This window comes from Oncorhynchus kisutch, linkage group LG17, assembly GCF_002021735.2.
Source record: "Oncorhynchus kisutch isolate 150728-3 linkage group LG17, Okis_V2, whole genome shotgun sequence".
NCBI lineage: Eukaryota > Metazoa > Chordata > Actinopteri > Salmoniformes > Salmonidae > Oncorhynchus > Oncorhynchus kisutch.
The window spans coordinates 33,785,296-33,797,380 of NC_034190.2; the positions used below are offsets into that span (position 1 = coordinate 33,785,296).

The 12,085-nt window shown below is 43.3% G+C and overlaps 1 protein-coding gene and 1 long non-coding RNA gene across 4 annotated transcripts in view; one reads left to right on the forward strand and one right to left on the reverse strand.

Annotated features, from left to right (window-relative positions):
• Positions 1-7,102, reverse strand: part of LOC109907532 (uncharacterized) — a 12,869-nt gene extending 5,767 nt beyond the window's left edge. The window contains exon 1 of one of the 2 annotated variants that reach the window (XR_002257560.2): positions 6,965-7,102. This is a non-coding gene — a long non-coding RNA (uncharacterized LOC109907532). The remainder of the gene's footprint in view (positions 1-6,964) is intronic. The other variant, XR_004203598.1, reaches the window with a different exon arrangement.
• Positions 7,103-7,125: 23 nt separating this feature from the next.
• On the forward strand, positions 7,126-12,011 carry LOC109907531 (tapasin). 2 transcript variants are annotated; one of them, XM_020505550.2, is made up of 8 exons: positions 7,126-7,528; positions 8,037-8,231; positions 8,499-8,747; positions 9,270-9,629; positions 9,865-10,188; positions 10,794-10,892; positions 11,030-11,058; positions 11,353-12,011. In XM_020505550.2, exons 1-8 carry the CDS (start codon positions 7,468-7,470, stop codon positions 11,362-11,364), a joined length of 1,329 nt encoding a protein of 442 aa, XP_020361139.1. In that variant the 5' UTR covers positions 7,126-7,467; the 3' UTR covers positions 11,365-12,011. The 2 variants fall into 2 exon arrangements, with proteins under 2 accessions (XP_020361139.1, XP_031649483.1); XM_031793623.1 differs by having other exon boundaries at positions 7,181-7,528; positions 10,794-11,058.
• The last annotated feature ends 74 nt before the right edge of the window (positions 12,012-12,085 follow it).

Sequence of the window (12,085 nt, forward strand, 5' to 3'; positions counted from 1 at the left end):
AACAGTGCTCTCCTGGGGATCTGGATATTTTCACTGACTTTGATGGCTTAGTTGCAACTCTTGCAAATATGGACAGACAGAAAGACAGCCGTAAGATTGAGACAAGCAGACAAGCAGACTAATGTAAAACTGTACTTGATCTGAAACAGAAGAAAAGGTCTGATGACAGTGATAATGTCATTAAGTCTGTGATAGTTAAATGGGTTTCATGCAGAAACATAGAGTAAAAGGTCACCACCTCAATGAGAAGCCTTATCTTGATCTTTACCAGGTTCGTGTAGTTGCAGTTTTCCCATCACTGAAATTCACCTCAAAGTGTTGACAGTTCATTCTCTGGCATACAGTGACTTCAGAAAGTATTCATACCCCTTGACTTATTCCACATTTTGTTGTTGCAGCCTGAATTCAAAATGGATTAAACAGATTTTTTCCTACACATTTTACACAATAATGACAAGGTGAAATGCTTTCAGACATCTTTGCAAATATATTGAAAATGAAATACAGAAAAATCTCATTTACATAAGCATTCCCGCCCCTGAGTCAATACCTGTTAGAAACACCTTTGGCAGCGATTACAACCGTGAGTCTTTCTGGGTACGTCGCTATGAGTTTTGCACACCTGGATTGTACAATATTTTCTTAAAAAAATTCTTAAAGCTTTGTAAAATTGGTTGTTGATCATTGCTAGACAACCACGCATTGTATTCAGGACATAAAGTTAATTTCTTCGACACATTTTTTGCAGTTTTACGTTAGTGCCTTATTACGAACAGGATGCATGTTTTGGAATATTTTAGTCTGTACAGGCTTCCTACTTTTCACTCTGTTATTTAGGTTAGTATTGTGGAGTAATTACAATGTTGTTAAGCCATCATCAGTGTTCTCCTATCACAGCCATTCAACTCTGTAATTGTTTTAAAGTCACCATTGGCCTCATGGTGAAATCCCTGAGTGGTTTCCTTCCTCTCCGACAACTGAGTTAGGAAGGATGCCTGTATCTTTGTAGTGACTGGGTGTATTAATACACCATCCAAAGTGTAACTAATAACTTCACAATGCTCAAAGGGATACTCAATGTCTGCTTTTTTTAATCCTTCTACCAATAGGTGCCCTTCTTTGCGAAGGATTGGAAAACCTCTCTGGGCTTTGTGGTTGAATATATGTTTGAAATTCACTGCTAGACTAAGGGACCTTACAGATAATTGTATGTGTGGGGAACAGAGAAGAGTTAGTCATTAAAAAATCTTGTTAAACTCTATAATTACACACAGAATGTGTCCATGCAACTTATGTGACTTGTTAAACACATCTTTCTTTCTGAACTTATTTCGGCGTTCCATAACAAGGGGGTTTGGCCTCCCGAGTGGTGCTGCAGTCTAAGGAACTGCATCGTAGTGCTAGAGGCGTCACTACAGATCCGAGTTCGATCCCGGGCTGTGGCACAGCCTGGAAGACCCATGAGGTGGAACACAATTGGCCCAGCATCGTCCGGGTTAGGGGAGGGTTTTGCCGGCTGGGATGTCCTTGTCCCATCGCGTTGTAGCGAATCCTAGTGGCAGCCGGGCGCAGTGCACGCTGACGTCGGTCGCCCGCTGTGTGGTGTTTCCTTTGACACATTAGTGCGGCTGGCTTCCCGGTTAAGCAAGCAGTGCGGCTTGGCGGGGTCGTGTTTTGAAGGGAACATGGCCCCCGACCTTCGCCTCTCCCAAGTCTGTACCAAAGTTACAGCGATGGGAAAAGACCTTAACTACCAATTGGATATCAGGAAAAAGGGGTAAAAAAAAACATTACAATTTCTTTCTTTTTTTAACTAAGGGGTTGAATACTTATTAACCCAAGACATTCCAGCTTTTCATCTTTGATTAATTTTCAGAAATTTCCAAAAACATAATTCCACTTAGACATTATGGGGTATTGTGTTGTAGGCCAGTGACACAAAACCTAAATTGAATCCATTATCAATTCAGCCTGTAACACAACAAAATGTGGAAAAAGTCAAGGGGTGTGAATACTTTCTGAAGGCCCTGTATATCAGATGTATTGGGATAAAGGAAAAAGACACATCCGTGTCTTTGTGACAATTGATAATAAAGTAATTTACAGTGCATTCAGAGAGTATTCAGACCCCTTGGCTTTTTACACATTTTGTTACGTTACAGCCTTATTCTTTTGCTAAAAAAAAAATAGACACTTTGCTCAGTACTTTGTTGAAGCACCATTGGTAGCAATGACAGACTCGACTCTTTTTGTGTTTGACCCTACAAGCTTGGCACACCTGTATTTGGGGAGTTTTTCCCATTCTTCTCTGCAGATCCTCTCAAGCTCTATCAGGTTGGATGGGGAGCGTTGCTTTACAACTATTTTTAGGTCTCTCCAGAAATGTTAGATTGGGTTCAAGTCCGGGCTCTTGCTGGGCCACACAAGGATATTCAGAGACCTGTCCCAAAGCCACTCCTGCGTTGTCTTGGCTGTGTGCTAAGGGGTCATTGTCCTGTTAGAAGGTGAACCTTCGCCCCAGTCTGAGGTCCTGAGCACTCTAGAGCAGGTTTTCATCAAGGATCTGTCTGTACTCCGTTCATCTCTCCCTCGTCTAGTCTCCCAGTCCCTGCAGCTCATAAACATCCCCACGGCATGATGCTGCCACTACCATGCTTCCCAGTAGGGATGGTGCCAGGTTTTCTCCAGACGTCACACTTGGCATTCAGGCCAAAGAGTTCCATCTTGGTTTCATCAGACCAGAGATGTGTGTCATGTGCCTTTTACTGAGGAGTGGCCATAAAAGCCTGATTGGTGGAGTGCTGTAGAGATGGTTGTCCTTCTGGAAGGTTCTCACATCTCTACAGATGATCTCTGGAGTTCTGTCAGAGTGACCATTGTGTTCTTGGTCACCTCCCTGACCAAGGCTATTCCCCTGATTACTCAGTTTGGCCGGGCGGTCAGCTCTAGGAAGAGTCTTGGTGGTTCCAAACTTCTTCCATTTAAGAATGATGGAGGCCACTGTGTTCTTAGGGACCTTCAATGCTGCAGAAATGTGGTGGTACCTTTCCCCAAATCTGTGCCTTGACACAATTCTGTCTCTGAGCTCTACGGACAATTCCTTCGACCTCATGGCTTGGTTTTTGCTCTGACATACACTGTCAACTGTGGGACCTTATAAAGACAATTGTGTGCCTTTCCAAATCATGTCCAACCAATTGAATTTGGACTCCAAACAAGTTGTAGAAACATCTCAAGGATGATCAATGGAAGCAGGATGCACCTGCGCTCAATTTCGAGTCTCATAGCAAATGGTCTTAATACTTAGGTAAATAAGGTATTTCTGTTTTTATTTTTAATAGATTTGCTAAAATGTAAAAAAAAACATTTTCCCTTTGTCATTATGGGGCATTGTGTGTAGATTGATGAAGATTTTTATTTATTTAATCCATTTTAAAACAAGGCTGTAACGTAACAAAATGTGGAAAAAGTCAAGGGGTCTGAATAGTTTCCGAATGCACTTTTTCTCATCTAAAACAATCTAGATAACCTGCAAGCGTATTGTGGTAGGCCTACATACAGGGAGGTCTTCCAGCAATCTACTGCTGTAGGTTTAGTTCTTACAATGGCCATGACTCAAATCAATAACATGGGAGGATGATGTGAAAGAGGAGAAACAATGTATTCTTCCAATAGCATTCTTCGAGGGCTTGTGGTTTGGGAGGATGACACAATAGAGCTATCTCAGGCTAAGGTCAATGGAGGTTTATTTGGCATACTGGATGGGAGCCATTGAAGGACGTACATTGTGTTGGATCTAGCTCCATTTGATAGGAAATGGTTTGAAAAACACAACAATAAAATCATATAGTATAGAAATGCAATGGAAAGTGGAGTCAAACAGTGTTGAGGTAAGTCCCACACCCTTTCCAATAAGAGCGTCAGTATGCAGCCATCTTGTGTCTATCTATCCTTAATCATAAGATGGCCGGTCACCACTGATAAATCCATGATTATCGAAAACTTCAATAAGCATTTCTCAACGGCTGGCCATGCCTTCCGCCTGGCTACTTCAACCTCGGCCAACAGCTCCGCCCCCCCCGCAGCTCCTCGCCCAAGCCTCTCCAGGTTCTCCTTTACCCAAATCCAGATAGCAGATGTTCTGAAAGAGCTGCAAAACCTGGACCCGTACAAATCAGCTGGGCTTGACAATCTGGACCCTCTATTTCTGAAACTATCTGCCACCATTGTCGCAACCCCTATTACCAGCCTGTTCAACCTCTCTTTCATCTCGTCTGAGATCCCCAAGGATTGGAAAGCTGCCGCAGTCATCCCCCTCTTCAAAGGGGGAGACACCCTGGACCCAAACTGTTACAGACCTATATCCATCCTGCCCTGCCTATCTAAGGTCTTCGAAAGCCAAGTCAACAAACAGGTCACTGACCATCTCGAATCCCACCGTACCTTCTCCGCTGTGCAATCTGGTTTCCGAGCCGGTCATGGGTGCACCTCAGCCACACTCAAGGTACTAAACGACATCATAACCGCCATCGATAAAAGACAGTACTGTGCAGCCGTCTTCATCGACCTCGCCAAGGCTTTCGACTCTGTCAATCACCATATTCTTATCGGCAGACTCAGTAGCCTCGGTTTTTCGGATGACTGCCTTGCCTGGTTCACCAATTACTTTGCAGACAGAGTTCAGTGTGTCAAATCGGAGGGCATGCTGTCCGGTCCTCTGGCAGTCTCTATGGGGGTGCCACAGGGTTCAATTCTCGGGCCGACTCTTTTCTCTGTGTATATCAATGATGTTGCTCTTGCTGCGGGCGATTCCCTGATCCACCTCTACGCAGACGACACCATTCTATATACTTTCGGCCCGTCTTTGGACACTGTGCTATCTAACCTCCAAACAAGCTTCAATGCCATACAACACTCCTTCCGTGGCCTCCAACTGCTCTTAAACGCTAGTAAGACCAAATGCATGCTTTTCAACCGGTCGCTGCCTGCACCTGCATGCCCGACTAGCATCACCACCCTGGATGGTTCCGACCTAGAATATGTGGACGTCTATAAGTACCTAGGTGTCTGGCTAGACTGCAAACTCTCCTTCCAGACTCATATCAAACATCTCCAATCGAAAATCAAATCAAGAGTCGGCTTTCTATTCCGCAACAAAGCCTCCTTCACTCAAGCCGCCAAGCTTACCCTAGTAAAACTGACTATCCTACCGATCCTCGACTTCGGCGATGTCATCTACAAAATGGCTTCCAACACTCTACTCAGCAAACTGGATGCAGTCTATCACAGTGCCATCCGTTTTGTCACTAAAGCACCTTATACTACCCACCACTGCGACTTGTATGCTCTAGTCGGCTGGCCCTCGCTACATATTCGCCGCCAGACCCACTGGCTCCAGGTCATCTACAAGTCTATGCTAGGTAAAGCTCCGCCTTATCTCAGCTCACTGGTCACGATGGCAACACCCATCCGTAGCACGCGCTCCAGCAGGTGTATCTCACTGATCATCCCTAAAGCCAACACCTCATTTGGCCGCCTTTCGTTCCAGTACTCTGCTGCCTGTGACTGGAACGAATTGCAAAAATCGCTGAAGTTGGAGACTTTTATCTCCCTCACCAACTTCAAACATCAGCTATCTGAGCAGCTAACCGATCGCTGCAGCTGTACATAGTCTATTGGTAAATAGCCCACCCTTTTCACCTACCTCATCCCCGTACTGTTTCTATTTATTTACTTTTCTGCTCTTCTGCACACCAATATCTCTACCTGTACATGACCATCTGATCTTTTATCACTCCAGTGTTAATCTGCAAAATTGTAATTATTTGCCTACCTCCTCATGCCTTTTGCACACATTGTATATAGACCCCCCCTTCGTTTTCTACTGTGTTATTGACTTGTTAATTGTTTACTCCATGTGTAACTCTTTGTTGTATGCTCACACTGCTATGCTTTATCTTGGCCAGGTCGCAGTTGCAAATGAGAACTTGTTCTCAACTAGCCTACCTGGTTAAATAAAGGTGAAATAAAAAAATAAAATAAAATAAAATGGCCGACACACTGAGGCATCATCTAGTTCTAGTAGCCTATACATGGTTGTTCATATTTATACTGCTGAGTGGGATGTAGGACTATTACATTGACACGTTCTTTTCAATTAAAAAGTGTTTTTGCTTCACTAAGACTAAGCTACTGAAAGAACTAAAACAGAGCCAGTGTATAACAGCTGAAAATGTGTTGACCATAACTACAGTAACAAGCCTACACATCCAACCAAGTAATCTTTCATCATATTTTCACATTTTCTCTCCCCAATGAAAATGTGTTCTGGAATTCTTGCCCACTTCCAGTGTGTTCTGGTATGTGAGTGAAGGAAATAACCAAAGCAAGTTCAGTTTGTGAATGGAAAGTCCCCGAAATGAACAATAAAAGAGTTTAAAAAACAGCTACAGTGAAGGATAAACAATGCAACAGTGCCATCTATATGTAGACTGTAACTCTCCTCACTACTGTTTCAAAGAAATCACATGATGAGTCACTTGACTTTTGGGTACCTGTCGCTCTGGGGTAAAGATTCCTCTAGGAACAGATATGGGATCAGCTTCCCCTCGTCCATTGCAAACCTTAACCATTAGTTGGGAAAATGCAAATCTGACCCAAGATCAGCGTTTTAGGGCAACTTCACCCGACTCCGTCTCTCGACATCAAAGTAGAAGTTGCCTCACCACAAACAAATCTTGGATCAGATTACCCTATTCCTTCTTGCCATCTTGTTTCTCTGCATTCTGCAAAGAATCAGGCAACTCTGTGACATTCCAATTCAGGAAGAATGAAAAACAAGCTATTTAAATGTTATATTTAAAAGGGAGCACTTTTCACCTGTTGACTGGAAATACAAGACAAGACAGGGGCTAACTCTTTCATCAAATAATGATCTATCATTTATTAATTAATGCCACTGTACCGAAATCCTTGTGACGTTCGTAATTTCGAACAGAAGCAGCCAGCCAGGTAGGAACTCCAATGGTGTGCATGTTCCCAGATTCCAGTTTCAAAGAAATCAAGTGATCTTGACCACGCTGGGGCACGTTTGAAAGTAACGTCAGTGTTGGTGCACCATCTAGTGTTGAGTGTGCATTCTGCAATGTGTGACGTCGTCGTATTTCTTTGCGGGACAAATCATGTTGTGCACGAAGCTCTCTTGAGTTTGTAAAAAAGTATATTTTTCACATGTTCATGCAATTTGCGCCTCATAAAACCAGTGTATTGACTTAACCTAATATTGGACACCGTGATGGTTTATCGTTATCTGTGCCTCGTCTAGCTATGCAAATGTCGGCCTGAAAAATGAAAGTGAAAGCAGTTTCTGCAGGCCACGGGGGAAGTCCGAAGACAAAATCATATTTCTCCATGCTTTAACAACTCCAAACTACACCAGAACAGTCGATAACACTTTCGAAGACAACCATGGCCAATATTTCAACAATTTACAAGCTATCGTTTCTCGCCTTTACTTACTTCATACAAGGTAAAATGATCGACTTTTCTTCGTGTATTTCCTTTCAACTATCCGGCATCTGTGGTGTAGCTTTTAAAAATATATATATTGAAGAATATTGAACATGACTTAATATATGATACAATTTGAAACAACTGCTGCTACCGTATCTACTTAATCTACATTGATCTGTGATACTTTTTACTTTGTCGCTTGTATATGCATTGGACTTGGTTGATTAATTTAGATCATTGTGTGAAATGACAAGAACACATTAACAGCCTTACAGCAAATATGCATTCATACGAATGCAATTGCTTTTTAAAATGTATTACAGTTCAATAATAGAGATTTACAGTAATAGGGACTTACAATATTTTTTTTTCACTGTCTGAATATTAAGCATCTCCATTTGCTCTTTTGATTGCCTTTTCATATCTATTCTTACCAAGCTAATCTACAGTAGTTTTATCTTCTCACCTGTCCACATTGACGGTCTCACATATTCACACAACTTTCTCGTCCTTCTCTCTTCCAGTCTATGGGACCAGCTGTCCAGTTCTGGAGTGCTGGTTTGTCCAGGAGAAACCAGGTCGAGGTGGGGGATTCCCTGCTGCAATGATTCAGGAGAAGGCACTGCTGTATATCAATACAGACCCAGAGAGTGAACAAACCAAGTCACAGCAGAGACCATCTGCAGACATCAGCCATGATAGAGTCTACTACATCACTGGTCAGTACCTATACATTGTACATTATGTAAGACAATCTCTTTAGAAATTATGTAGGATTTGAATGACAAACCAGTCGCTGTTAAAGGTGCACTCCGTCAATTTGGTGTTACAGCTCAACAATTCGCCATCCTCTAACACCAAGCCTCTCATTTAAGTTATACAAGACTACAAGAGTGTTGTCGTTTTAGGCAGAGCGTTTCAGAAAAATAAATGTTATTTCATTGAAAGGACCACCTCTACAGACAAATCTCCCTCTCTCTCATCAGACCCAGCAGCCATCCTCTGCAGTTCCTCTCTGCACCCACCAGAGGGCTCAGTCCATAAACCACAGTGTGAGATAAACCCCTTCATGACCCAGCCCTCCACCGTTCAATGGGCAGTCCCGCTCACTGACTCTGCCCACAGTCCTATCTACCTGCAAGCTGACTGGTACTCTGCAGCCTTGCAGGGCCTGGACGGACAGCTGGCCCTGTCCAGTGTCATGCGTGCTCCCACGGCAACCAAGGAACCCACTGGTAAAGAGCCCTATGATTGAAAAATAATTACATTCTTCTTGAGCAAGGGTTGTTAAAGTCAGATTGTTGTATTTAACCATTACAAGTGTTAAAGATGGACTTCTAATCAAAATTGTATACAGTTACCAACACCACAGTGATAATGACTTATTATTAACCGGGGTCCCGAGTGGCGCAGCGGTCTAAGTCACTGCATCTCAGTGCTAGAGGCGTCACTACATCTCAGTGCTAGAGGCATCACTACAGACACCCTGGTTCGAATCCAGGCCATGATTAGGAGTCCCATAGGCCGGCGCACAATTGGCCCAGCGTCGTCCGGGTTTGGCCGGTGTAGGCCGTCATTGTAAATAAGAATTTGTTCTTAACTGACTTGTAAAATATTGAAAAGAAAGTAATTGAAATGAATTTGTCATATGCCATGAAGAAGTATAGAATCCAGTGATGTATATTACTACGCAATGTCACAGATAAAGCAGTGTGAAAGTTTAATGTCTCTCTCCTACCCCTCTCTCTCTCTCCCAGTGGTGCTCAGTGTGTCCAGTCGAACCCCCTTGGTCCGTTCCAGACTCGGGGAACCGGTGGTTCTAGACTGTGGGTTCTGGGCGGAGGCCTCTTCTCCTCTCTCTGGCTCGGGCTTCGCCGTGGAGTGGCGCTACCAGTTCAGGGGCGATGGCCGTCTGGTCCTGGCCTACGACGGCAAGACTGACCGATTTGCCGAGACCAAGGAAAAGGGAGCGGGGCTAGACTTCACGGCTCTGCACGAGACAGGAAATGCCTCACTGATCCTGCAGGAAGCTGAAGTGCGCCACACAGGGACCTACATCTGCACGGCGTACTTGCCCTATCTCCTGGCTCAGGTGGCAGTGGAGCTGGAGATTGTAGGTGAGGAGAGATGAATACGCTTGATTAGTCTGCCAATACTAAAGCGTTGCAATGTTTGTTTTAGACCTGTAGAATTTCAACCACTATGTATTTACATGTATAGTATATTCACTGTAATAACTACTCCATATACAGTACATTCTTATAGTGGTATATCATTAGAAAACATGGCATTTATGTGTATAATCCTCTTACCTCATTCTCTCACTCCTATTTCTCCCTCTATCTCTCCCAGAGCCTCCGTCCCTCTCCATCTTCCCCTCCCCGCTCCCTCTCTCCGTGCCCGGACAGGTGGTGAAGGTGCAATGCGAGGCGTCAGGATTCTTCCCCCTCTCCCTGGAGTTCTACTGGGAGTTAACAGGGCCTGACGGCAAGGTCAGGCCCCTGGGTCAGGGCAGCGTGACAGGCCACAGGCAGGGCCCAGACAACACCTACAGCCAGACCACCCGTCTGGAGTTAGACTCAGCCAAGCTGGACCTTGGCCGTGGGGGGGAGGTCACATGTGTGGCCGTCCATCCTGGAGGCACCCGGCGGGCCAGCGTCACCCTCAATGTCATCGGTGAGAGATCATTTAATAGAGCTGCATTGAGTTGATGGATGTTGCTCCTGGGTTCACTGATTCAGAGCCTGATATTTGTATCCCTGTAGAGGTAAAGGTTAGGATTGGGGTAAGGGAATCAATCTGTGGTTAGGGGCAATTTCTACCTCAAGCAATGTTCTTTACATTCCATACATAGGTCCATATAGCAGTGTCTCTAGGCCTACCAGTATAATAAAGCAATAAGGCCCTAGGGGGTGTGGTATATGGCCAACATACCATTGCTAAGTGCTGTTCTTTGCACGACACAATGCCACCTGCCTGGATACAGCCCTTAGCCGTGGTAGATTGGCCATATACCACAAACCCCAGAGGTTCCTTATTGCTAATATAAACTGGTTACCAATGTAATTAGAGCAATAAAAATGTATATTTTGTCATACCTGTGGTATACCTACTGATATACCACGGGTGTCAGCCAATCAGCATTCAGGGCTTGAACAGCCCAGGTTATCATTTCTGATATGCAATTACATTGATCTGAAAAGTCAAAAACATTTGACTTGACACAACACAACTTATCCTGAGTATGTCTTAAATGTACTCTATCTCTTCATCCCAATCAGGTGTTAATGGTCCCTCCATTGAAGACTCCATGGCGATGGTTGCCGTGGCCCTGGGGCTCTATGGTTTAATCAAGATCGTCTCCTGGACATTTAGCTCTGGTAACTACAATCGGTTTGAACTAAGATACACAAAAAAAGATGTTGAAGCCGTGAAGCTACAGTGTGAATGTGGATCTTTCAAATTCATTTGGATCTTGTGTGTCAATCTAATGCTTGACCTTTTCTTGCCTTTATAGGGTCCGATGATACTAACTCACAAGAGAAGGTAATTGCGCTTTTAGTAAATGTCGTCAGACATATTTTGTAGTTAAGTGTAACTACTATGTGTCTATGTATATTTCCCAGCTAACACTGTCCTGCCCAAATTGGTTCTATCTCAAGCTGTATCCCTCTAGTTAAAACTCCAGCCCCTGGATTGTCAATCAATCAAATGTATTTACTACGGATTACTATGTAATATGATGACATTATCTGTTATATAGGTCCTTGGATTTCTCCCATTGTCTTTTTTTGTTAGTTTACACACTTTGGGCTCATCCTTATCCTCTCTCAATTACAGAAAGTGAAGTAAATGTGGAAACACCTGGGATTCCGTGGTGAGTGTGTAATGGAACCAACAAAGCTGGAATTTCAGGAATAAAAGTGCACCGTTTTGTGGAGGGTGGTACACGGAAAGAAGATATTGAGTTTCTGACAGCAGTTGAAAATGAACGATCTAACAAGTGGTCGGGGGAATAAAAATATTTGATTGGGTGACTGATACGGTTATACAACTGTGAATTCCTCTGTAGAAGAACTCAAGAGACTTGTGCACATGAGCGTATGTACATATGGATGTAGATAGTTGTGTGCTGTGTTATTAGTGGTTCTATTGGGTTAATTGACCCTGGAATTAAAGATTGAACCCTGTCATTATTGGCTCTTCTATTGATTCTGAAGGTGAACATTAAGACAAAATCCTTTCAATTGGAATTAGTAATTCCCTGGAAGTGTGTTTATATATTGTTTTCATTTAGTTTGTTTAGGGTTTTATTTAATTTTTATCTTACCTTGTATAGACGGTATATAGGCTATAGTGATGTTTTGTTTTTTGCTATTGATGTTGCTACCACCACATCAGAATTGTTAGATTAGTGTATTTGCCAGGAATGAGCAACAACTTTGAGCTAATGAGGACTATTTGTGATGGGATGTAATAAATTCTTAATCTTCAAAGCATTTTCCCCGTTGTTGAATTTGTGTTATTGGTCATGTGATAAGTAGATAAGAAGTACTTATCATATGAAAATCCT